The 27,723-nt window shown below is 40.1% G+C and overlaps 3 protein-coding genes across 5 annotated transcripts; 2 read left to right on the top strand and 1 right to left on the bottom strand.

Moving 5' to 3' along the window:
- On the top strand, positions 1-11,524 carry bscl2 (BSCL2 lipid droplet biogenesis associated, seipin). Of its 3 annotated transcripts, none has more exons than XM_067424114.1 (11): positions 1-245; positions 599-635; positions 1,325-1,406; positions 1,707-1,850; positions 3,349-3,483; positions 3,565-3,662; positions 3,761-3,902; positions 3,992-4,073; positions 4,166-4,240; positions 4,363-4,428; positions 10,762-11,524. In XM_067424114.1, the coding sequence occupies exons 1-11, from the start codon at positions 110-112 to the stop codon at positions 10,959-10,961; spliced, it is 1,197 nt and encodes a 398-aa protein (XP_067280215.1). In that variant the 5' UTR covers positions 1-109; the 3' UTR covers positions 10,962-11,524. The 3 variants fall into 3 exon arrangements, with proteins under 3 accessions (XP_067280215.1, XP_067280214.1, XP_067280212.1); XM_067424113.1 differs by having other exon boundaries at positions 599-1,148; positions 10,765-11,524; XM_067424111.1 differs by having other exon boundaries at positions 599-1,148.
- Positions 11,525-11,946: 422 nt separating this feature from the next.
- Positions 11,947-21,498, top strand: nxf1b (nuclear RNA export factor 1b). Its single transcript, XM_067424451.1, has 21 exons — positions 11,947-12,197; positions 13,346-13,571; positions 13,655-13,823; positions 13,930-14,013; positions 14,113-14,217; positions 14,395-14,475; positions 14,568-14,637; positions 14,738-14,826; positions 15,231-15,338; positions 15,420-15,529; positions 19,049-19,085; positions 19,241-19,312; positions 19,401-19,456; positions 19,536-19,643; positions 19,736-19,794; positions 20,119-20,234; positions 20,315-20,357; positions 20,440-20,509; positions 20,598-20,780; positions 20,864-20,924; positions 21,022-21,498. Exons 1-21 carry the CDS (start codon positions 12,164-12,166, stop codon positions 21,058-21,060), a joined length of 1,920 nt encoding a protein of 639 aa, XP_067280552.1. The 5' UTR covers positions 11,947-12,163; the 3' UTR covers positions 21,061-21,498.
- A 188-nt stretch (positions 21,499-21,686) lies between these two features.
- Positions 21,687-26,612, bottom strand: prdx5 (peroxiredoxin 5). The gene is made up of 6 exons (XM_067424452.1): positions 26,426-26,612; positions 24,364-24,498; positions 22,708-22,839; positions 22,560-22,598; positions 22,353-22,417; positions 21,687-22,039 (listed from the first exon to the last, which is right to left on the bottom strand). Exons 1-6 carry the CDS (start codon positions 26,534-26,536, stop codon positions 21,934-21,936), a joined length of 588 nt encoding a protein of 195 aa, XP_067280553.1. The 5' UTR covers positions 26,537-26,612; the 3' UTR covers positions 21,687-21,933.
- Between the last annotated feature and the right edge of the window lie 1,111 nt (positions 26,613-27,723).

Raw genomic sequence — 27,723 nt, 5'->3', positions numbered from 1 at the left:
CTGAGTTAAACAGATGGTTGTTTTTCTCTGATCTATAGAAAGTAGATGACAACCGAATATTTTAGTTTTTGATTAAATATGATTTGGAGATCAATTTCTCTGCCATGAAATGCATAAATTATGCGTCACTCTTGATCATAACAGAGGAAAGGAAGATAGGGGTCGGTCCATTGGAGTTGTTCATCAGTTTATTCTGAAACATATTTTTTGGTTTTTGTCCATGGCGTATTTTTTGATTGAAGAAGGTGAGTTTGCCTTTTTCCCCAATGTAATGTACTTAACTGTCAATACAGCGTAAGAAAAACTGCGAAATGGAGACAGGGAGGCACTTAAAATCCAGTTCAGAGACACACCGCTGAAGTGACTCTACACGTATTATTTCCTATTTTACTACACTTTGTTTTGTTCAGTTCGAGTCAGGCTGTCAAATAAAATAAAAATACATAATGCAGTAATTATTATTTGTGTACTTATTATTACTTTATAACTATACATACTTATTTTTCAATTATAATTATATTATAATTGCAAAGCAATTATAACAGTTATAATATAATTAATGTGTTTAATTTCGTCTTTTTTTCTCATGCTTTTTTAGGGCACCCTGTGAGTTCTTTGACAGTAACACACAAACGGTGGGAAAGCAAATTAATTTGGTCAGATAAGAAACTGGCACACCATATCTTCAGTCACAGAAATGCAACTAGATCCAAATATGACTTTCTGAATATATGTTAATTTTGACTTTGGTCAAACCATTCTCAGTTCTCGTTGTAGATAAGCATTATTAGCTATAGTTATGCTAATAGGATAGTGGGAGAGGAGGTTTGAATGAGTAAAGTGGGACAGACGCCTTTGTCGGCAGTGGGAGGACTGTTGGGCAGACAACGTGAGAACAGAGGACATTCGTCTGGACGTGACACTGAAGGACTGCTGGCTATGGGTGCAGCAATGGGGCCATTACTGCTTTGGCTCCAGGATGTGGCAGCGGTGACCCTGCTAAGAGCTCGCAGGACGCTTCTAAGAGTCGCCATTCTATTGTGTGTCCTGGTGCTTCTTCTCTGGGTCTCCATCTTCCTGTATGGAAGCTTCTACTATTCGTACATGCCCAGCGTCAGCTTCTCCACACCAGTGCACTTCTACTACAGGTGCAGACACATCAGGGCTGATCAGGGACATTCCTTTCTTGTTTTGACAACAGTCTGTTTGCGCACGACTGAGTCATTAATTAGTTTGGTCCAATGAACAAATACTGTTGGAGGCATTACTAGAGTTCGTAATGCATTGTGGTTGATTCATCTCTCCTCCATTTCACTCATAACAGGACAGATTGCGATGCTTCAGATTCAGTCCTCTGTTCTTTCCCCACGGCTAACGTCTCGCTCTTGAAGAATGGAAGAGACCAGGTACATGCCAATCTCACTCAATGGCTACATACAGTGGACCAAAAAGCCACACTTAAAAATGTATGAATGTTTGGAGGATACACCAACTGACTGAAGTAGCTCCTGAATTTTTATTTTGTTGTTTTTTTACAGGGTTTTACTTAAATGACCCGTTAAAGCATTGCTGTATACATTATGTAACAAGCCCATTAATGATGAACTAGAAACATTTTAATACTTGTATAATTAATATTAAGGGTTGAGAATAAAAAAGTCTTTGCTGTCATATTTACAGCTAATTTGCTTCACTCTTTCTGATAGGTGATGATGTCCGGTCAGGCCTACAGGATCTCTCTGGAGCTGGAAATGCCTGAATCTCCCGTTAACGAACAGCTCGGCATGTTCATGGTCAAAATGTCTTGTTATGCCACTGATAAGACAGTCATTCACTCCGTGGTCCGCTCAGTGAGTGAAGACTGCTCTCCCCAAATGCTCTGCTGTTTATTCTGTATGAATAATATGGCTGATTTAAAAGATTTAGCGTGACAGTTGCTGCCAAGTTGACCATCAAATATGTCAGGAGTTTTATTTAGACTAAAAATAATAACAAAACCACAATTTTAAATGCTAGTAATTTTAGGGATTAAAATGTACAGTATGAAAGTTTGATATTCAATTGGACATTTTTTGAAGATTGCATTTAATAGCATTAATAAAGGGTTAGTTCACACAAAAATAAAAATTCAGACATTAATTACTCACTCGCATGTCATTTCAAACACGTAAGACCTTTATTCATCTTCAGAACACAAATTAAGATATTTTTTTATTAATTCAGGAGCTTTCTGAGATTTCTCCGTCCATATGCTCTCCCAAGCTCAATATAGGTTCTCCCAAGGGGCTTCCGATTCTGCAGCCTGTCTCTCTCCATGAATGTGCTCCTTTAGCTGATTTTATGCCATCTCTATGCCCATTCCTGGAACAAGACACAGGTGTTAATCATTTGAACTTGACCCACTTTTGCTGTGCTTGTCTCCCAACTCTCTCCTGTCACAGACCTCACTAAACCATGCCCCTCCCAGCACAATAATGTAAATGTAAAATAGGTAAAATAAGCAAGAACATATATATATATATATATATATATATATATATATATATATATATATATATATATATATATATATATATATATATATATATATATATATATATATATATATATATATATATATATATATTCTATATCATTCGGTATACACTACTACTTCACTCTTGCAATACACATAATTTCCCTGTGTTGTCTGCAATCATTGGGGTTGCGTCTTGTGAGTAATTTTACCTTTGTCTGTGTCAATGTAAAAATAAAAGAAATGAGCCTGCATAATTAAATATCCTCTATCCGTCGGTATGCACTACTATAGCGTTTTTTGTTTTGTTTTTTTAAATGATAATGTATATATGAAATGAATGTTAGGACCTATTAAACATATTCAAAGCGTAAGCTAGGATTAGGCCTTAGTTTAATTAGAACATTTAAGTATCTTTTATAAACGTGTCTTAGAAAAAAAATATTACTGGTGTGCATCTTGAGACAAAACAATGGCACTGATAGATATGCTTTCAGTTAAAGCAGCTCAAACATGCATTTTAGTCTGGGACTAGCTTAAGCCTTGTCTGTGAAACCGGGGGTTATAATGTTACAAAAGATTTCTATTTCAAATGAATACAGTTGTTTTCTATTCATCAAAGACTCCTTAAAAATCATAAATGTATACAGTTGATACATTATTCTGATAATAATATGAAATGTTTCTTAAACATCAAATCACGATATTAGAATGATTTCTGAAGGATCATGTGAGACTAAAGTTTATGGGATTCTTATATTGTAATGTTGTAATGACAGTCATTAAATGGCTGTTGAACTCATAACTACTTGTTCCTTGTATGTTCTCATCAGACGATGCTGCACTACCGTTCAGATCTGCTGCAGACCATGAGCACACTCCTGTTTTCGCCACTCCTGCTCACAGGTGTGTCTGAGCAGAAACAGCTTATCGAAGTGGAGCTCTTCCCAGATTTCAAATCGAGCATTGTAAGTTTTTCAAGTATGAACAAGACTTTAAAAAAATGTTTTGCTGAAAAGACATGCATTATATTGATCTTTCCTTTGCAGTATCAACCTGCTATTGGTGCTGTGATTGAGATTCAGTCTCGCAGGGTCCAGATTTATTCTGCCCAGCTCAGGATCCATGCTTACTTCACTGGCATTAGGTATTTGCCATCATTTGGTTGTATCAGTTTATAATTCATGTTCCATCAAATGATGTGTATATCTTACCATCCTGTAATGTTCTTCCCTCTTGCAACAGATACCTTCTGTATAATTTCCCTGTGATGTCTGCAATCGTTGGGGTGGCGAGTAACTTCACCTTCCTCAGTGTCATTGTACTCTTCAGTTACCTGCAATTCATTTGGGGAGGGCTCTATCCCCCCGAGCAGGTCAGAGTGAGGGTAAGACCATCTGTGTGCCTAATCTATTTAACCTTCATCCTATCACACTTCCATTGGATGCATTCCAAGATGTCTGTTTGCATACATAGGTGATGATGGGAGACTCTACGCGTCTTCAGCAGAGAAGAGAAGAAGCACGTAAACGCATGCACTCATCCTCCAGCACTCCTAGTAAGAACACAGTTCTGTTTAATGCCTCACACACCTAAACACGCCAATCAAACAGACCAATAACTAATACACCATTTTTTGACTGTGCCCAGTCATTACATACGGAAGAGAAGGCAGTGAACTGCCAGATCCACCACAACAACCCAAACAAACAGTTCGAAACAAAGGTAAATGACAAAAGGGAAATGTGGATTTCTGTAATACATTATTTGCATACATTTTTTATATGCACAATAAATGCAATGATCAAGTCACTTGAGAATCATGCAAATCATGTTTGTTTGTGCAGGTGATTTGGACACTCCTAGTGTGATCGGGACGGAAGACCTGAACCAGCTGCAAGAGGATGAAGCTGGTAAAGATGTTAACTTAAAGCATAAGAATAAGAAGTTTGGGGTTGGTCAGATTTATTAATGCTTTTGAAACAAAATCTCTTACGCTCACCAAAACAGTATAAACCGCAATATTGTGAAATGTTATTACAATGTAATATAACTATTTTCTAGTTTGATGTATATTCAAATTTAATTTATTCCTGATGGCAAAGTTGGATTTTCCGCAGCCATTACTCCCATCTTAAGTGTCATATGATCCTTCAGAAATCCTTATAATATGCTGATTTGCAGCTCAAGAAACATTTCTTATTATTTGTCACGTCACAAACACAAAGGAAAATGGTGCGAGGACTCATGTGCAAAGAAGTGGTAATTTATTATAAAATAAAACATAAATTCAAAACAAAACCCACAAGGGGGCAAAAATACGTAATCAAAACATAAACTCAAAAACATACCAGAACAGAATCATGGGGAGGACGGGAGACGCAGACATTGCAACGATACCACAAAGACTGACAAACACCAGGAGCTTATAACAGGGAACAAATGAGGCAGGGAACGAGGAAACACAGGTGGGAGAAATCAAACACTAATTAGATAACAAGGGGGGAGGGATCAGACAATGACAGAAGCACAAAGGCCATACAGACAAAACCCACATGTGCACACAAGACAGGACAGGCATGTGACATTACCCCCTCCTTAAGGAGCGGCTACCAGACGCTCCACTAGGGACGGGCGGGACAGACCAGGGAGGGACGGGCGGGACAGACCAGGGCGGGACGGGCGGGACAGACCAGGGCGGGACGGGCGGGACAGACCAGGGCGGGACGGGAGGGACAGACCAGGGCGGGACGGGAGGGACAGACCAGGGCGGGACGGGAGGGACAGACCAGGGCGGGACGGGAGGGACAGACCAGGGAGGGACGGGCGGGACAGACCAGGGCGGGACGGGAGGGACAGACCAGGGCGGGACGGGAGGGACAGACCAGGGCGGGGCGGGAGGGACAGACCAGGGCGGGGCGGGAGGGACAGACCAGGGCGGGACGGGAGGGACAGACCAGGGCGGGGCGGGAGGGACAGACCAGGGCGGGACGGGCGGGACAGACCAGGGCGGGACGGGAGGAACAGGGGAAACAGAGAAGGAAGGAACAAACAAGGGAAGGGTCAACAAGGAGGGAATGGGGAAAACAAAATTTTCAGGAGGCCATGGTGGCCCACAAAGTTCAGGCGCCCAGGGAGGCGCGGTCAGAGCAGGACGCCTCAGCGGCGCACGGAGAGCAGGACGCCTCAGCGGCGCACGGAGAGCAGGACGCCTCAGCGGCGCACGGAGAGCAGGACGCCTCAGCGGCGCACGGAGAGCAGGACGCCTCAGCGGCGCACGGAGAGCAGGACGCCTCAGCGGCGCACGGAGAGCAGGACGCCTCAGCGGCGCACGGAGAGCAGGACGCCTCAGCGGCGCACGGAGAGCAGGACGCCTCAGCGGCGCACGGAGAGCAGGACGCCTCAGCGGCGCACGGAGAGCAGGACGCCTCAGCGGCGCACGGAGAGCAGGACGCCTCAGCGGCGCACGGAGAGCAGGACGCCTCAGCGGCGCACGGAGAGCAGGACGCCTCAGCGGCGCACGGAGAGCAGGACGCCTCAGCGGCGCACGGAGAGCAGGACGCCTCAGCGGCGCACGGAGAGCAGGACGCCTCAGCGGAGCAGGCAGAGCTGGACGCCTGGGAGGCGCGGTGAGAGCTGGACGCCTGGGAGGCGCGGTGAGAGCTGGGCGCCGGGTCGGCGCGGTCAGAGCAGGGCGCCGGGTCGGCGCGGTCAGAGGAGGGCGCCGGGTCGGCGCGGTCAGAGCAGGGCGCCGGGGCGGCGCGGTCAGAGCAGGGCGCCGGGGCGGCGCGGGCAGAACAGGGTCCACCGAAACACGATCCACCGGCACAGGGGCCACCGGAACACGGTCCACCGGCACAGGGACCACCGGAACACGATCCACCGGCACTGGGACCACCGGAACACGATCCACCGGCACTGGGACCACCGGAACACGATCCACCGGCACTGGGACCACCGGAACACGATCCACCGGCACTGGGACCACCGGAACACGATCCACCGGCACTGGGACCACCGGAACACGATCCACCGGCACTGGGACCACCGGAACACGATCCACCGGCACTGGGATCACCGGAACCCGATCCACCGGCACTGGGACCACCGGAACACGATCCACCGGCACAGGGACCACCGGAACACGATCCACCGGCACAGGGACCACCGGAACACGATCCACCGGCACAGGGACCACCGGAACACGATCCACCGACACTGGGATCACCGGAACACGATCCACCGGCACTGGGACCACCGGAACACGATCCACCGGCACTGGGATCACCGGAACACGATCCACCGGCACTGGGACCACCGGAACACGATCCACCGGCACTGGGATCACCGGAACAATCACCGAAGGAGCCCTTCTTCTCTTCCTCCTCCCTCTCCCCGAAGGGGTCATCGAAGGACTGGGGACCTGGCAGTCTGTGAGGATAAGTGGAGGAGGACCAAGCGGAGGAAGGCCACCCTTCCATAACTCTCCTCCACCACCACGATTGTACATAAATCCCACAAACTGCCAAAATGATAAAATCCCCAGCATTCCCATCTCCCAAGCGCTAACAGGCTCATTTAGTCCGTTGTTGAAGATGTCCTTGAGCTCTGTCGCGCTGATGTTGAGCCCCTCTGCTGCAAATACGAACCGGTGCGCAAACTCCTTCACGCTGGTTCCCTCCTGCCGGAGGGAGAGGAGCTTGCGCCGTCGTCCTGCCATCGGTGAAGCAGAGGGGCAGGGAGATGGGAAAAGGAAGCCTTCCATCTTGCTGAGTCCTCTAATTGGTGGTATCGTTCTGTCACGTCACAAACACAAAGGAAAATGGTGCGAGGACTCATGTGCAAAGAAGTGGTAATTTATTATAAAATAAAACATAAATTCAAAACAAAACCCACAAGGGGGCAAAAATACGTAATCAAAACATAAACTCAAAAACATACCAGAACAGAATCATGGGGAGGACGGGAGACGCAGACATTGCAACGATACCACAAAGACTGACAAACACCAGGAGCTTATAACAGGGAACAAATGAGGCAGGGAACGAGGAAACACAGGTGGGAGAAATCAAACACTAATTAGATAACAAGGGGGGAGGGATCAGACAATGACAGAAGCACAAAGGCCATACAGACAAAACCCACATGTGCACACAAGACAGGACAGGCATGTGACATTATTATCATCACTGCTGTTGTATTTTTTGTGGAAACCAAAATACAATGTTTGATTATTAGAAATTCAAAAGAACAGCATTTATTTAAAATATAGAATTATTTTCGAACAATATTGATGTTTCACTTTACTTGTAATCTATTTAATTTACTCTAGTTGAATAAAGGCGGGCGTACACGGTGCGATTTTTGCTGTCGTACGAACTCGCAGACGATTTTTTTTTCTCGGGAGAAATCACGTAGACATCGTGGATGCTCGTATGGTCGCGGCTCGCACCGTGTGAGAGGAAATACGAGACGAGCCGAGCACGTTAAGGGCACCTCCCGACCTTACGATCATTTTTAGACATGTTTAAAAAGTTCGGGGAGTCGGCACGATTTTTACCACCATATGGCTGTCCCCTATTGCCAAATCATGCACAAGCACGTCACATACGCTCAATCTATGACTATTATTAGCCCAGTGGCTGCCACATACTGCGTTCACACACACACACACACACACACACATATACACACACACACACACACACACACATACACACACACTTTCTATCTCTCACGTGCACTCTTCTCTCTCCCTCTGTTTGTTTCGGTTAAAAGGAATGACTACTACTGTTCTCTGCTTTTCAACAAATCATTTGCACACCTTTTTTCTTTATTTTTTGTATCTGACGCTATAGCAGCAACATTGAAAGCTCCGGTGTCTGTGTTACACGAAAACTCGTGTGAACGCGGCCGGCTCTCGGTGCAAACAGTCGTGCCGTGTACCAGCTGATTTGATGCGATGATCAAATTGAATGACTCGTAGTGTCTGCAATATCTCACGACCTTCGGAGTGTCCGAATTCGCACAGTGTACGCCCGCCTTAAAAGCATTAATTTCTTTTTTTTAAAAATTCTTAAATAAAAATATTTAATATTTTATATATATATAAAAATATATATATTAGGGGTTGCACCGACTAGTCGACTAATCGACTAGTCGACCTTAATGCTCTGTCATGACGCTTTAAGCTTGACGTCGACTAGTCGCTGGCCTATAGAGGGCGCAACAGGATAAACAATTTCCTGACATGCAGGCTATGTTTTGAATAGTTAAAAATGACAAATAAATGCTCTCCACAAGACACGTTTGATTATACCATCTGGATGCTTAAAATTGATCGGGAGAATGCAGGCTTATTGTACAAGTTAATCATCGCGCTAAACTGCGTGCTTCATTGCAACGCACATGGCCAGGTCGTGTTATAAAAACGAAATCTTCATCTCCATAAAGCTTTTCAGCAGATGGAGGCATGAAGTGCTCCAAAATCTCCTGATAGCTAGCTGCATTGACCCTGCCCTTGATAAAACACAGTGGACCAACACCAGCAGCTGACATGGCACCCCAGACCATCACTGACTGTGGGTACTTGACACTGGACTTCAGGCATTTTGGCATTTCCTTCTCCCCAGTCTTCCTCCAGACTCTGGCACCTTGATTTCCGAATGACATGCAAAATTTGCTTTCATCCGAAAAAAAGTACTTTGGACCACTGAGCAACAGTCCAGTGCTGCTTCTCTGTAGCCCAAAAGTGGCTTGACCTGGGGAATGCGGCACCTGTAGCCCATTTCCTGCACACGCATGTGCACGGTGGCTCTGGATGTTTCTACTCCAGACTTCCTCAGCTTCCGCAGGTCCCCCAAGGTCTGGAATCGGTCCTTCTCCACAATCGTCCTCAGGGTCCAGTCACCTCTTCTCGTTGTGCAGCTTTTTTTGCCACACTTTTTCTTCCCACAGACTTAATAATAATAATAATAAATTTTATTTATAATGCACTTTATATTAAACAAAATCTCAAAGTGCTACTTCCCACTGAGGTGCCTTGATACAGCACTCTGGGAACAGCCTAGTCGTTCAGAAAATTCTTTCTGTGTCTTACCCTCTCGCTTGAGGGTGTCAATGATGGCCTTCTGCAGTCAGGTCGGCAGTCTTACCCATGATTGCAGTTTTGAGTAATTAACCAGGGTAAAAGCCTCAGGAATCTTTTGCAGGTGTTTAGAGTTAATTAGTTGATTCAGATGATTAGGTTAATAGCTCGTTTAGAGAACCTTTTCATGATATGCTAATTTTTTGAGATTTGGATTTTTGTGTTTTCACTAGCTGTATGCCAAAATCATCAGTATAATGATTTTAAAAGAATAAAAGACCTGAAATATCTCAGTTGGTGTGCAATGAATCTAAAATATATGAAAGTTTAATTTTTTATCATTACATTTATCAGAATATGTTAATTTGTGAGAAGGACCTGTATGTATCTGTGTGTGTGTGGCTCTGGCATACCCAGCCTATCCGGCCCATGAGTTCCCCATGAATGTTTTTGCTGGGGGTGGGGCCTTAAATATGAGTATATCAATAAAACTAGGACAAGGACAAATAATGATAGATATTATTGAATTTGCTGCAAATGCAGATAAACTTAATATGGCTTTTTTTGTCACACCGAAATGCCCTTGACAGTAATGCACTGATGATTTTGAGCTAGTATGCAGTAAATTTACTGCTTTTAAATGCTGTCATCATTTACTCACTGATGTTGTTCCAAACCTGTATGACTTCTGTGAAACACAAAATAAGATGTTTTGAAGAATGTTGGCAACCATTTTGGTTAGGACCATTTGAATATTGTATGAACAAAAAAACAGACTCAAATCATTTTATTTTATGCTACAGTGAAATAAATTCATTTAGGTTTGGAATGACATTAGGGTGAGTAAAGGATCACATTTTTGGGTGGAACAATCATATTTTTAGTTATCATCACAATCATATGACGAGTTAACACATCATTTAAGACACTGATATCTATCTTTCATGAGGCTATTAAATTTCATTAAATCTATTAAAAAAAAGTTAATACAACTTTTAAAGAGGAAAAAAATGCTTTGTCCTTAATTCATGGGATCCAGACTTTAAAACTGTTTCATGGACTGTAGTTTAACTGTAGGCCAGTTTCATTTAAAGGTCCCGTTCTTCGCGATTTATAGAGCAAATTCATTCCCAATGTCATTGGTTAATGTTTCTTCCAGCAGCTCAGGACTCTACAGATGAAGCTCCCATTTTCCTTGAGGCTCCTCGCATTGCTGAGACCAGTTTGAGTGAGGAGGACCTAGATCAAGAGCAGAGGACAGCAGAAATAGGAAATGGGACCAAAGAAGAAGAAACAGCTCTACCACAGTCCTCAGACAACAGCCTTAGACAAAGGCATGGACCATGGATGAGGCTCTGATCTCCAAACTCTGGAGTGTCCACATACGCACACGCATTCTGTTACATTAGAACACCTCATGTGACTCTTAGCTAGCACATTTGAGACATTCCTTTATGTATTACCATAAAAACCTTTCTGATGCAATTGGAAACAGTTTACCTCATGATGCTGATGTGAAGCTCAACAGAATTTCCTGCTTTTGTTTTCCTTTAGCTGAATACTTCATATAGAACTTAAGTAACCTCTAGAGTACCACCATGCTTTAATGTGTCCTGCCATGCTTTAATGTGTCATTGCTGAGGTCTGTGGTTCTGTTACAATATCAGTACAATTTTGCATGTAAAGTATAACAATATGTGTAAAATATGTCAGAATTTCAATTTTATTCAAATTTCTCTACATTCCTCTGCGCTGTGATGTTCTTACAAGATATTAAACAAAGATTAACAGTTCTGTTCAACTTCTGGGGATATTGAAAACTATTTTGTTTCAATTATTTTAATGTCAAAAAATGCTAAATATTTAAAGAGAACTGTGTTACATATTAGCGAAAATACACATACACAGAAGTACAATTGATTTGTGGAATATATATATATATATATATATATATATATATATATATATATATATATATAATTCTAGATTATTATTTTTATTACTGTTACTATATACAAAAGTATTCCAATTCTACATGGAATATTTATATGTAAGGATATGGTGTTTTTATGTGTAATACTTATTTAATTAAATTCTATTAGTTTATGCATAAATATTTGTCTGCTCTCACCAAAGATTCGCTATTATATCTGCTTTATTGTTTTGCATAGCCATTTTAAAGCATATCAGTAGTTTATTATGAAAGGAAGAACGTTCATATTTTGCTTTATGTCACTTTGATGGTTTTTGTGTTTATTTAATAAATCGGAAATGAAAGCCATTATTTTCTATTCTCTTCTGTCACTCATTTGCTGTCACTAGGGGGCAACGGTGACGTGAGTGCAAACATTCCACTGAGAGGTAGAAGAAGAATCTGGCGCAGCTGCATTTGAGACGGATTCTTACACAAAACAGTCAAGAAAGGATCTCTTCTGATCTCGCCGCATTTCAAAACGTTTATCTTACTTTCTCTTGATTTAATTTTATATACAAAAATAGGAAAATAATTAGTGGAAATCCTATATTTTAAGTATAAAGTAGCGTAAAAGCCTTCTATAAAGATGGCGACAGCGGACGGCTCGCGCTACTATAATGGTAAGTTTGAGCTGTTAGCAAAAGCGCTTACATCCATTTAAATTATCTAAAGTTACCATTAATGAAGTTTAAGTTACATTATTCACATTCTTATTTTACCCCAACGATCATTTTCTAGCTCTCTGGGGCTTTTGCCGTGTAATGTTACTCTAAAATTTACATAAGTTAACGTTACGTCTAGCCAGCTAACTTAGCTTTTGTTTTTGTTGGGGCGTGATGTGTTTTTGTTGTTAGCAGTCAGTTAAACTAACAGTTAACAAATCGTATTAGCCTATTGAGTCTCATTTATTGTTTTATTTGGGGATTTTGTAGAAAAGAAGAAAATTACGCGGAGTGAACAGTCTGACCGCATGGTGACAATGTGTGTTGAGGTCATGTTTGCATACGTGTTGTTTATTATACAATTTTACCAGGCTTTTGGGTGCGTATAGTATGATATAATGGAAACCTGTAGCTCATATTCGAAGAGAGAAAAAACAAGTTAACTTATTCAGACGCTGTATATGTAGTTTGTGGCCAAATGTCAAATGAAATTCTGACAGCCTATGTATTTCAATTTGATTTATAACAGACTGTTTTGCGTAAAATCATTTAAATGTAATTTTATATGATAATTTGTCTCTCTATATCTCACAATGTGTCTTAAGGAGACATTTTTATATTTAAATTGATCATGATAATGTTTGATTTTTAGAAAATCACATCAAATTTGATACAGCTTTTACTCTTTATTGACACGTCGGTTAACCAAACAAACTAACAAAATTTAGTGTATGAACTAAAGGAAGCTTCCAAGTCACCATAACATCGTGTAAACCTTTTCAAGTGAGGTTAGATATACGTTAATCAAGCAACTATTTCATAACTGCAGTGTTTATTACTGTGTATAAATTAGTTAGAAGAAGTTATGCAAAGTTGACAAGTTTAGGTTTATATTTGTTTTATAACAATCCTTATTTAAAGGATTCAGCTAGTTCACTTCAAAATTTAAATTTTCTGATAATTTACCCAGCCCAACAACAAAAAATATTTTTCCAGCCAATATCCAAGCAGTCGTACATTAGCAATTGTTTAATCAGGAGTTATGACGCATCACTTCCAAACTTTCACACCTCTGGCTCTTTCATCTTGCATCTTGCATCTATCAGAGCATGATGACCGTGTCGGTGGATCTAAGCACCGCAACCGCAAAGGCCGAGGCCCTTTCAGGGCCCCCTTGTACAGCGATCAGATTTCTCGGCCAAGGCAGCGAGGCGGTCACAATGGTGGTGGTGGAGGAGGAGGAGGCCCTGGTCCCCGGTCGAGACTACATGATGATGATGGAGATGTGACCATGGCAGAAGGTCCACAAGACAGTGGCTCCCAGCGCAGATTGTAAGATCTTGTGATTCATAATTATACGTATTTTCTTATGTAATCGTCATGGTACAACAGATAAGATTTAAACTTTATTTTAGCAATCCATATGGCCGGCCACAAAATCGCCGTGATGAACGCAGTCGCAAAGGTGGACGAGGTGGCGGCGGAGGTGGAAATGATGATAGAGGTGGCAATCGATATGGATGCAGAGGTGGCGGAGTTGGCGGTGGTGCTGATGGAAGCCGCAAGAACTGGTTTAAAATTACTGTTAGTATATTAGACATTAATAGCATATGAATTAAGCAGTTATTGACACCTTAGGATTTACTTGAAAGCATGTTTATGCTCTTATTGCATTTTCATTCTACCACAGATTCCTTTTGGGAAGAAATACGACAAAGATTGGCTTCTGTCTTCATTTCAGAGCATATGTTCTATGCCATTCCATGCAGTTCAAGTAAGTCTACAATAACGTATATTTCCTCGGCATGCCATAGTAAAGTACCAATATGTCAAATTGCTAAATCTGTTCTGTCTTTTCTTTTTTTGGTCATAGTATCACACTGAGGGCAACAAGGCCCAGTTTTATGTTGAAGACTCCACAACTGCTAATGCCTTGTTTAAAGTTTCAAGGAAAATAACAGACAAAGAAGGGTATAAGGTAAAAGCTTTCCCTACACCTGATACAATTTCTCTCATCTTTTAGTGTTTATGATGCATTAATTTTAAGATGTATAATATTCAGTTTATGTGCATATCTGTGTATAAATCTAGTCCATTGATTCTATTAATCATTAGTTTGAGATTCTAATTTAGTGTCAATCTGTTGAATGGATAGGTGACTGTTGTTATGAACCCCTGTCCACCACCCACTTTGATTCACACTGATCTGAAGGCTACAGATCTGGAGCATTTGAAGGTGAGTAATTGTTACCTGCAGCAGCCTTTAAAAGAATGTTCTCATTCATTTTATTTATGGATAATAGACATAAACCTGACTGTCTTTTGCAGCAATGCATGGCTAAACGCTTTGATGGATCACAGCAGGCTCTTGATCTGAACAACATCAGAGTTGATCCAGGTTTGACTTGCATGCATTCTTCTTTCTCCAAACAAAAACACTTGTTCAGCTTGGCTTATTACGGGGTGTTGCTCAAATGTTGATCCTTCTTTTCTGACAGATTTGGTGTCTCAAAATATTGAGGTCACTTTGAATAGGAGGAACTCCATGCTTGGAGTTATCAAAATAATTGAGGAGAACATTCCTGAGGTATGAAATGACATTTTACATGTATGATTGCCTAAAAATATAAATTTCTTCCAAAAATCTCAGCAGGCATGTAATCTACAAGTCGGCATATTAGATTGATTTCTAAAGGATCATGTGACACTGAAGACTGGAGTTATGACTGATGCAAATTTTTCTTTACCACCACTGGAATATATTAGATGTAAAAATATATTCAAATACAAAACAAATCTTTTATATGTCACTTATACTTGATAATATTACAGTTTTTGCTATGTTTTTGATCCATTGAATGGTAAGCATAAGAGACGTTTTAAAAAAAACAAACAAATTCTACAGATCCCAAATGTTTGAACAGTAGTGCACATGAATTCTACTGTACAAATGATAATTCAGTCTCTATTCTTCTTCTTTTTCATTCACAGCTGGTTTGTTTGAACCTTAGTAACAACAGGTTATTCAGGCTGGATGACTTGGCAGATATTGTCAACAAGGTTCCCAACCTGAAGATTCTCAATCTTTCACACAATGAGGTACGAGTATGCTGTCTGACACCTATAGATTTGCTTTTTCCTGTAATCTTCTCAGTCGTGCAACATTGTTTCATCATGTAGCTGAAGACAGAGAGAGAACTTGATAAACTGAGAGGTCTGAAGCTGGTGGATCTCTCGTTGGAGGGAAATCCTCTGTGTGGCCACTTCAAGATCCAGGCCGACTATGTCAGGTTAGTCTTCTCAATTGTTGGTTTTCTGTTGAAAATAAAGCCAGAAAAATGCTTTACACAAGTACACAAATTCAAGCACAAGACTTGCAAAAGTGCTTTTACATTACTCGGCAGTAACAAGCCTCTGTGTGCCTCAAACTGTAGAGGTTGATATTAAAGAGGAAAATAGTTTGTGCTAATGGCCACTAAAGCACTCTGGCAGCACTGAGAATACAACGCATACATGTGTTGCATCATGAATTGCAATGTAACCAGTTTAGGAACACAACAATACAAAAATCTAGCTTGCACAGTTACAAGTGTCTGCTGTTTCGTACTTGCGTAGAGTATGTTTCAGCCCTGGAATAGATTAGTTGAGTGGTTGTGTGCTCATGCACATGAAAGCATGCATATGCATGGACATTTGTATCACAGTTAACAAAAACGGTGTAAAATGCACCTAGAAAACATGACAGACATAGAATGTTTGCTGAACATTACAAAATACACATTGCATTTTAATTTGTTCTGGAGGAATAATAATTGCCTGGGAGAAGTCTGATGTAAGGACATCCTTAGTAGAAAGTGTCCCTAGTTTTTTATCACGCATAATTATTGCCTGTAATCATTGCATGTTATTCTAAAGAAAAACATAATTTTTAAATTCCCATCCACCATAGGCATTCAGGCCTGTCTGTAATCTGCAGGTATATTAACTCTTAACCAGTGAGCTCTTGGTTATTTTCCACTAGTTCTATCATCAGGCATGTGATCATAATTTACTTGTTCGTGTTCCAGTGGCAATCGAGTAAGCAGCATAAGTTTGTCAAAACCTCAGGTTCTTTTTTTTATGGTTCTCACACCTGCTTTGTTTCATTCTTGCCATCCCCTCATCCCCCCCTTTTTTCTCTGTTCCAACCTGGTTGGCCCTGTAGCTTTTTGCACAGAACGCAGCGATTACCATTTTAGCATATTGTAAATATCCAAACATTTTAGCATATTGTAAGTTTCATTAATTTACACTTAAGTAGTTAATTCAATTTTAAGCAACAGCTTTAGCATGTGACCTCCCAGAATGCCCATGGATAAGTTGGCATGGAAGGACAGAACATAGCCTTGGAGATGATGCTCTATTAAGTACATTTGTACTCCACCTTTCTAAAATGCTGGCACCCTCTTCCCTCCACCCACTCTGCACATGTCTGACACCTGAAGTACTGCTGATGCTGTTTGGCCAGTGAGAGGCTGGTTAGCCAAAGACGGGTAAGATCCCACCTCATGATTCAGGGACAACCTAAGGCAGGCACAGCCGCAAAACTGGCCACAGCCAACGCCTTGGATATGAAGAATGATCACCGAAGATGAAAAGCTGTTCCTGAGGAGATGCCATGGGTGGAGAAGGAGAGGGAAGGTGTTTAAGAGAAACCTTGAGCCAAGCACCGCTCAAACATGAGCTCTGCTGCATAGTGCATAATGAATAATGAGAGTAGAGGCAATTCTTATTGTCTCTCTATGTTTCTGTATTCAAACCAAGGTGGAGGATAGTTGGTCTGACTGACCACTTTCATGATCCTCGTCCTAGAGCACATTGGAGGAAAAACTTCAAAGACAAAACATTGAGAGGTAAATACTGGAGGAGGATCACAGGAACCAAATTTCAAATATTAATTTCAATATGAAATAGACTAAAGTACAAATAAGACTAAATAGGACATAGAAACGTAAGGTGTTTGGGCTCAAATGTAGCTTTAATTAATTGTTTGAATATATGTATATACCCTACTGTTCTTAAATTTAATAGTAGGGTCCAAATAAAGTAGGCCATAAACCCATACACCTTTATAACTCTCATTTGATCATATTATGATCTGTTCAGAGGCTCAGGGTTCAACTTTTTTTTTTTGCTCTTCTGATTTTATATTTGTTTGTTTATTTAAATCTGACTCCTTTATTAACTTTTCACTCTTTTGGTGTAGTTTCTCGCTGTCTTCTCTGTGGCTGATCTATAGATCAAACCTCACTCTCGAAGAGAAGAGTGAGTGTCCAAATTCACTCACCATTATGTCTATTATAAATGTATATAAAAAATAGTTTTGGTTTATTTTTCCCCATAAACTCTTAATAGCTATTCATACTATCATATTTCTCTTATTGTCATCTTGAGCAGTCTGGTTCTGCATCATATGATAGTTTTATTTGTCCTCAAGAGGACTTTTTTTTTTTCCATCCGTAGATGCATACATAGTTCATTTGTAAACATTAAAGCACGTTACGAACAAACATTGTAACTCAGCGTGCCAATATTTGTCGATCTATATGTCAGTGCCTGATGATATTTGATTTTTTTTTTTAAAACAATACCTCATGGAGTTTTGCTAAGAAGAGCCACTAGGATTACCAGATTATAAGGCATCAGATCTGGTCCAAGTAAATCAAACTATCCCCTTTCAATTGGGCACACTTCCTAATTGTGCAAAAAATACTGACTGACTGATTTGATTGATTGATTGATTGATTGGTGTGAATGTTCACCAAACTCTACCCCTCACAACACCCCACTGCCCCCATCGTTTGCCAGCCTGCTTGTCTGTTTCGGCCTGTAGGGGGCACCAGTGGTGAGTATTGTGGATGGGTAAGTACCATGTGCCGGGGCGGGTGGGATTTGGAGCAGGGCTGTGATTGGCTCATTGCTGGCATGGCTCAAATGCCGACATTTTTCATTCTCACAAGTACAAGACAAACTTGCTCAAGTATTCAGTAAACCTTCACTACTTATTCAAACGAAAATAATGGTTAATGTTTTTTCGGTGTTGGTGTAAACTTTGTTACATACACTACTGTTCAAAAGTTTGGAAAGGAAATGTATTAATCAAAGACAGTTAAATTGAACAACAGTGGCACAAAATATGTTACAAAAGATTTATCTTTCAAATAAATGCTGTTCTTTTGAACATGCTATTCATCAAATAATTCTATATTGCTGTTTTGCCTAAAATATGAAGCAGCACAACTGTTTTCAAAATTGATATTTTGTTTTTCTTGAGCACCAAATCAGCATATTAGAATGATTTCTGAAGGATCGTGAAACGGGTTGGCATAATGATGCTGAAAATTCAGCTTTTCCAGCACAGGAATAAATGTTTTTGGAATTTGAATATATATATAAAACAGTTGTTTTAAATTGTACAACTGTTTCACAATATTACGGTTTTTGCTGTATTTTATAAATAAATAAAAACAACACAAAAAACGGCCTTGGTGTGCATGCATTTAAAAAATCTTACTGACCACAAACTTTTGAGTTGTAGTGTACTTAACGTTTTTTTATGAAAATAAATTCACAGTATCACAATATCTCAAGCCCGATGGATAATTATCTGTAAGTAAATATTTCTCTGATTGAATACACCTTTTACCTATTTGTCCTGCACTTAAGATGGCCTGGCTCAAGTTTTTGAGTTCTTGTGTGACTTTCATTGGCACTTGTGCAGTTCGTACTAACCTTGTTTCTTTTGTTCTGTCTTTGTGATTGTTGGACAGTGCCATTCGGGAACGATTCCCCAAGCTGCTCAAACTGGTAGGAAATCCACAGTGTTTATCTGTTGGTGTAACCCAACGTTATTTGCTTGAGAACACAAGTGTGGTAATCATAATCGAAAGGTTATCACATTTGCTCGATGCCTCAATTGTATATTAGACACATTGTTTGTCTGTTTATTGTTTAAACAACAGGATGGACACGACCTTCCGCCTCCCATTGGTTTTGATTTGGAAGTTGCTCCTGCGACTCTTCCTCCCTGCAAGGTTTGATCAATATCTGTTGTTCAATGTGAGATTCCCACTTTTTATTTCATGTTACATACTTAACCTCTCTCTTTTACTTTGAACACAGCCTAGTTACTTCTGCTCTGAAGACATCAAGAACATCATTCATTGCTTCCTGCAGCAGTATGTATTTTTTGGTCTTAATACATATATTTAAGAACTAATGTTCAGATCAAAATGTTCACCCTCTGTCACCCTCCAGGTATTACAGCATATATGACTCAGGAAACAGACAGCCCTTGCTGGATGGTTACCATGACGGAGCAACTTTCTCCCTCACCATTCCCTTCGTGGTGCAGAACCCTTCAAAGTACTGTATTTATCTATATCATGTTATATCATGTTGTCAGCATAACCACTGTTGACTTCTACTGAACAGTATGTTAATCCTTGTGTCCACAGAAGTAGTTTAGGGGATTACCACAAAGACAGTCGCAATATCAAGCGCATGAAAGACCCCAGTAAGTAATTGTTGAAAAATCTGGAAAGTCTGTCTTCTGTGTTTCTATCATCTAATTTCTGTGGGTTACTTTTTGCAACATCAAGGTGCGCTCACATTTCTGCAAAAATTCATACAAAAAAACAAAAGCAGCATTCTGTTGCTAAAATGTGCATGACCAACTTAAACACAAGTGAAACTTGTTTGGGGAACTTTTGCGCCATCACGCAAAACACCCGATTGCACAGATTCATGTTGAAATGACTGGATTTTGCAGAGATGTGGTAAATGGGGACCGCACCTTTAGTTTGTGTCCTGAATTCTGAGTTGTGCCGTTTTCTTTCAGCTACACGGTTTCGTTTGATTAAACACACACGATTAAATGTGGTGGCTTTCCTGAACGAGCTCCCCAAAACCCAGCATGACATCGCTTCCTTTAACGTTGATGTCAACACCTACACAGTGAGTTAAACCTGCGGTTCAGTTTGCTGGTTTCATATTTCACATTCAGATTTGCGGTTCTAATTGCTTTTTGTTTCCAGGCTACACTGTTGGCATTTACAGTCAGTGGAGTTTTCAAAGAAAGTGAGTTCCTCTATCTAAAATGATTCAGAATTGGCAGCTAAGACACACAGCCTCATATGTTTTCCTCTTCTCCTTTTTTAAGTGGACGGCAAATCCCGAGAAACATACAGAGCCTTCTCTCGAGTATTCATTGCTGTTCCAGCTGGAAATGGGTATGGCCTCACATATAAAAATATTTCTCTTTTTTTTTTTTTAAATCTACCATTGGTCATCTCTGTAACTCTGTTTTTAACTTTTCAGTCTGTGCATTGTGAATGACGAGCTGTTCATTCGAAACGCCACTACAGAAGAAATCCGCCGTGCGTTCGTTGCTCCCGCACCCACACCGTCCAGCAGCCCTGTGCCCACTCTGTCCGCCCCTCAACAGGAAATGCTTGCTGCCTTCTCCCAAAAGTCTGGCATGAACCTAGAATGGTCTCAAAAGTAAGGACTAAAATTGCTTCTAGATATTGTTTCTAGATTCATATAAAGATGGACAGCTTTTTAAGGTCACTTGCTTATTTCAGGTGCCTACAAGACAATGATTGGGATTTTGACAGAGCTGCTCAGATCTTCACCGGCCTTAAGGTACACCAATGTCCCTTTCTCATGGCTCACAGTAAATCTTCTAGAATAAAGAATCATGTGTTCTGCATTAGTCTTACAAGAGTCTCTTATCTTACAGGCACAAGGAAAGATACCAGATGTTGCATTTGTCAAATGAAGAGTTATTGTTGAAGATTTTATGGAAACTCTGAACCACAAGGTGCCTTCCTAATTCTATCCTCCCATCTAAAATAAAAGCTGTCACTATTGTTATTATTATTTGGTCTTAATCCCCCCCTCCCCCCATACATTTCTTTTCTAACGAGAATTATCCACAATAATTTAAAAAGAAATGGAAATAAAGGATTACTGAGTATTTGAGACAAAAAATAAGGAAAAGAAGAAAGAGGGGAAAAAAACTCAGGAAGGCACCAAGACCAATTTTTTCCCCCACTTTTTTCTTTTTTGTGAATACTCACCCTACCCCCGTACCAACTTTGTGGTTCAAGTTTTCTGTAAGTTTTAACTGTTGTCATGTTCAACACGGGACAGAAATGACAAATAAAGTATGTGTTCATTGTTTGTTGTGTTTTTGTAAAATAAATATTAATTATGATCTTATGTACTAAGACTGAAAATTGAATTGTGTTTTACTGTGACTACAGCAAGCTAAGGAAAATGTTGAGTATGTTTCTCTGTCTACCAAAAAAGATGAATGTGCCATCATAAAATCAGTTACATCATGGGGCAGCTGTGCATTTATTCTGTTGCATTTCTACAAAAAAAAAAATCTCACCAAATAGATGCAGTCATAAGGAAAACATTTATTGCAGCCTGGGTAACCATTACAAGTTATATCACATGACCATCAGAAGATTTGTGCGCTCCAAGTAAACAAGTTACTTGCATGGTTTTTCCTACTGAATATACAATAGTGTTGTTGATTGATGAGAATTTCCATTACACAGTTTTTTGGAATGATAATTGGGCAATCGGGTCATTTGCAAGAGGGTGACCGATTATACAGTGTAAACTGTTTACACTCAGTAACTTAAATCTCAGTGAGAAAGCTTTTGGCCAAGCTGCAGGTCAGGCCCGTCCCATCAGGCTCCACACTGAGCTTCTTGACCACTCCATCTTCAATCAGCATGGCATACCTACACACACAAAACCACAATCAGCAGAGGCAACTGAAAAGTTGTGGGAAGTGTCACTTCCACCAACCGATTTGTGTCAGACTAGTCACCATATTTATGTAAGAGCGGTGTGTCCATTTGTAACACACTAGCTTCCAGTCATTTTAACTACAAAAAATTGTATGTTTTGCTGATTGATTTTGCAAACTTGTTTATCAATTTTGTTATAAAATGCACTAATTTGTAGAACAAACAGTTTTACCATTTACTTTGTCATTCTTCTAATTATTTACTTATAGCGGTAATGAATCAAAAGTCAGGAACACCACCTCACCTTTGAGACCTCAAATTTCCAAGCACCTGGATCAAGTTATCATTGTTCAGAAAGAGATCCACAGCCTGTATAGGGAGATTCGTAATATCTATAAATCTCAAACAGCAGTGAACATTTTTTTTATTTTTAAGTTAAAAAAAAACACTTAATCCTGTAATATTTGCTGATTTCAATGCATCCAGATCTATAATATGTGCTATGGGTCACCTTTGTGAATGCTCCTGTGGGATCAGCCAGCATCCGCACCTATAATAAATCAACCATATAATGACTCAAAAGATAAATCCTTAAAGAGAATAATTAGAAAGTGTTTTAGTAAAAATCAGCCCAATTAAAGGGCAAAGAGTTTTCCCACCTTGCCGTCTGCTCCGCTGTTCTTTCCCCAGGCGGACATAACAAACACATCATTAACAGACACACATGCGACCTCGCCCACACCTTTGGCCCTCAAATCCCCAGCCATCTCTATGAACCCTGGGAGATGAGTCTGAGAAAACACAAATGAACAGAGTAAAGACAAACAAGAGACTGTGACAGCCGCTGCAGTAATAGGATGAAAAGAGACACTTTCATTCAAAATTAAGAATTTATATTTAAATTATGTTTATTATACTTCCTTCACAAATTAGGTTATTATAAAGGTGTCTTTAAGCTTTTCAGGCCTGACCATTGGTCATATATACCCATACACATGTATATAGTAATATATAAATGCATTATAAAGCAATTCAATAGCTTTACTGGTGCAAGGACAAAACAATCTGTCACTCACATGAGATCAACCAATAGTAAACCAATAGTAAACCACGATCCAATCAAATCCCAATTGACAAAATCGACACCCACCCTACATTTTTTCGTTACAATACGCAAGAAAAAACCCCTCCCGTTTCATATTATTGATGTACTGAGCCATAGAACGTAGCTTCTTAGCATTAGTTGAAGTTAACAGTAACATATTTATTGTTAAGTGCGAACTTGTGAAATAATGGGAGACAGAGTTCAAAAGAGGACAAATTGTTGGTGTGCGTCTTGCTGGCTCATCTGTGAGCAGGTGTGTCGAGAGCTATAGTATCCAGGGTAATGTTGGCATACCACTACGTAGGATGAACCACATCCAACAGAAGTAACTGTCGATGTAAGAGGAAGCTGTCAAGAGCTCCACAAGGTCAATATTCATCAATGGGCTGCTACAGCCAAACATTTGGTCACTAGGGCCAATGCCAATGTGAAACATGTAACGTTCTCTGATGAGTCCGCCCTCACTGAGTCACAGTATGGTGTGAGTTACCCAACGAGGCTTCACACCCGGATTGTTTCTGCCCAGGGTGAAGAATGAAGGTGGATCAGTGATGGTTTGGGCTGCAACAGTATGGCATTCCCTACTGAGCTTGATGGCCAAGGACTACTGGTCCATTCTGAAGGACCATTTTGGAAAAGCGAGTCAGAAAATGTTTTCCTTCCCCAGCATCACGTCGCAGCTCAAAATCCCTCTGGTCGCTATGAAGGACTTGTATCTGTCATTCCCAAGACTAACTGATGCTCTATTATTGGCTGAAAACGGAGGCCCTACACACCCTAAAACATTTTTGTGTTCAGTTTCATTCTCCAACCACTGTATCCGCCTCACTTTTCAGGTAAGAGCGGACGCTGTCATTTGTAATTCTAATGTGTCTGGCTCCTGGTGTCAGTCGCTTCCAGTTATTATTAGCTGTATAAAACAACTTGTTTTGCTCCTTGATATTGCAAACTGGTATTTCTTACCATATTATTTGAATGGATTGTCTTAATTATAAACACACTGGTTTGTAGTGCAAACAGTTTTACAGTTTACTGGACTTAGATATATTCTTCTCATCATTTCCTTATAGTGGAAAATAAATCAGAAGTCTAGCACAGTCACACAAAACACCTTACTTCCACGTTGAAAATTAAGGTGGATATATAATATGTATATAGCTTGAAATGTAATAATTGTCAGCATTAATTCTGGCAGATCCCATGTTGGTACCTTTGAACATCCAGGGGTGAACGCTCCTGGCACACCAAAAAGCACTCCTTTTTTGCCTTTAAAGAGTTTAGCCATTGATATGCTATTCCCTGGGTCTCCCTCCTGGACCTCTACAGCGGGAAGATGTTGACCAACCTTAAGAATAAAACACAAAAAACTGATCAAACGGCTTCATTTCTTAATCCATTATTTATTAGTAAAGTCAATTCACTGCCACAGCAACACAAACACCAGAGCTCTGATGACACCAACTGTTCCAGTTTCAGAGTACTTTTTAGAAATAGGGGAGAGTGAGGAACAACTTAACACAGGGTTAGTTGTAACACGTTAAAAAAAACAAAAAACGTTCCAACCATGCCAGGATGACGAAACTTTGTGCATTTACTGATTGCCACAGCGACACTATATTGAGAAAAAAATTGTGGAAAAAATTATATAAACTTTGCATGATATCACTGAACATTTATTTGACCAAAAGTACATTTCTTATTTAAAGGTATAGTTCACTCAAAAATGAAAATTTGATGCTCATATAATGCGTCAATGGGGTCTAATTCTATTTAGAGTCCATTGACATGCGTTATACGAGCAACGGTTAAAAATAAAAGAGTTAAAAATCTTCATTTGTGTTCTACTGAAGAAAACCCCTACATCTTGGATGCCCCGGGGGTAAGCAGATAAACATCAAATTTTCATTTTTGGGTGAACTATTCCTTCAAGTTAATTTATCGTCTCTATTTTTTGTGTGTATTTAGACAAATCTGATATTATTGTGCTCTTACCTGTTATTTAACAGTTGAGATCATTCTTTAATGCTGTAATGCTTTAACCAGCAGAAGACACGAGCCGCGGTTTAAATCCTATTTGCACAGATGGGGTGTGTTAACACTGCGTTACAATGAGCCCCTATTAAAACTACTCTATTATATTATAGATTTTATTAATTATTTTGAAAAACCGTGAGAAAAAGTTGAATAATGACAGAGTCAATGTTCAGAAATTACTAATTATTATTGTTTTGAACTGTATAGCTGTGTTTAACTGTTTGCATCAAACTCAATTGATGCAGTAAACAGTTTACAGTTTCAATTGATGTGTTTATTTTTAATTATTAAAAATGATATTTCCATGTTTATTTCATTTCACCAAAATGTAGTTCATTGACAAAATATTTTAGTTTGTCTTGGATATTTTTTTTTTTAAATATATCATGTTACGCTGTCATTTGGTCATGTCACAATGTAGCCCACCTATGGGGCATGTTGTCACATTTCACTTACATTCTGTCGGGGTAGATCAAGAATAAAGTATAGTATAGTATACACTGTAGCCTATATGAAACAAAACCACATAATTGTACTAGACTTGTGGAAAATTAATACGGGGTGAAAATATACTCAAAAAATAAATAAATAATAATAATTCATGAACCAAGTGAGTTTACACAAAATGAGAAAGTCAAAATGCGTTAGGTTGCGGCCGCTCTCCCCTACCTAATTTCCAAAATGCAACCATTTATGGTCTTTCATAATCTATATAGCTTTAGCCTAATAAAGAATTTTCAAAACTCGTGCTGTATGTAAAATTACTTAGTAATGATATTTTTGTTGGATAGATACATTTTCTTCTCTCGGCGCATATTGGTTCAATATTGAACAAATAATCGATAACATTTAATAAACTTATAGCCTACGTAAATGTTGCTCGCGCACATCGGACACAACAAGCGCGCACTCTTCCGTTCTTCCTTTGCGCGTCACGGGCCTACAAGGAAATTGTTTACTTCCTTCACTAATATCTGACTTTAACTGATCAACCACAACTTATTTGAATGAATCAGGAAAGGAAATCACAGCAAAAATGTCATTCTGCTCACGTAACATCACGAACACAAACCAGTGCTCACGTTATGAAAGGCGCGCAATAAAAAACCCATGGCTGCCACAGTTCTCCAGAAGCATCTACTGCGTTTATTTTAGGCACCGTGCGGCGAAAATAGTGCCAAGGTCATGTGTACAAGCCGACGACAGTGTCGCTGGATGTGCCCGTTAAACGTTCTTACCTGGATCGGCATGCCGGCGATTCGTGTGGAGTGCAGCAGTCTAACACAGTGGGCGGCACGGACGCCTTTCTGTAGCAGTGCCGTGGAAATCATCGCTTTATATACCAGCATAGACTGGCCCAGCAGCGCCTACGGGAACAACACTCATCCAGCCCCAGCCGTCCCGTCCCGTCACGCCTCCGCCTCCCCGCACCGTTAAGGGATCTGAATCAAAGCACCTGCTCACTGCGACTGCTCCTTCTTATTAACGTTATTATTTTAATAAAGATAATATACTGTTATTAGGAAATAATTACCTTCACAAATTAACTGTTAATTTGTTGATGCAGGAGTAAACACTCCCTCACTGTTTAGCTTAATGACATCATTTTTGCTTGTTTTATAAAAATAAAAACAAATTTGTCGCTGTTTTTTTATTATGAAAGTTGCTATACATTTTTTTCTGCAAATCTTCATAGGCAAATAATATGTTAAGAGTTTAATAAATTGTAAAAAACCTGGGATATAATTATGCCTTCATAATGTTAATGATGATTTGATGAGTGTTGGCACTTTGTATACGCCTTGAGCGCAATATCAAATGAAATTACAACGTGTAATGTGATAAAGTGTCTTTAATTGTCCTTGAAGAGATTATTTCCTGGAAGAAGAAGGATGATGCCATTTCAACAAAGGTTTTTTTTTCTTTGTATTTTGAGTTATGAAATAATAAATGGAAAATATGATGCAACAAGGCTGTTTCAAATACACTATATTGCCAAAAGTTTATACATTATGAGCCCTGAACTTTAATGACACCCCATTCTTAATCCGCAGGGTTTAATATGCAGTTGCCCGCCCTTTACAGCTATAAAAGCTTCAACTCTTCTGGGAAGAATTGGTAAAAGGTCTGTTTATGGGAATTTTTGACCATTCACATGTATCAAACATTTTCACACTCCAATTCATCCCAAAAGTGTTCTATCGGGTTGAGGTCAGGACTTTTTGCAGGCCAGTCAGGTTCCTCCACACCAAACTCAATCATCCATGTCTTTTTGGACCTTGCTTTGTGCACTGGTGCACAGTCATTTTGGTACAGGAAGGGGCCCTCCCCAAATTGTTCCCACAAAGTCAGGAGTTTAAAATTGTCCAACATGTCTTGCTATGCTGAAGCATTAAGAGTTTCTTTCACTTGTACTAAGGGGCCAAGCCCAACCCTTGAAATACAACCCCACGCGATAATCCCCCTCCATCAAACTTTACACTTGGCACAATGCAGTCAGACAAGGACGGTTCTCCTGACCACCAAACCCCGACTT

This window comes from Pseudorasbora parva, chromosome 18 (assembly GCF_024679245.1).
Source record: "Pseudorasbora parva isolate DD20220531a chromosome 18, ASM2467924v1, whole genome shotgun sequence".
In the NCBI taxonomy this organism is placed as follows: Eukaryota; Metazoa; Chordata; class Actinopteri; order Cypriniformes; family Gobionidae; genus Pseudorasbora; species Pseudorasbora parva.
This window is presented reverse-complemented; position numbering and strand designations above follow the sequence as displayed.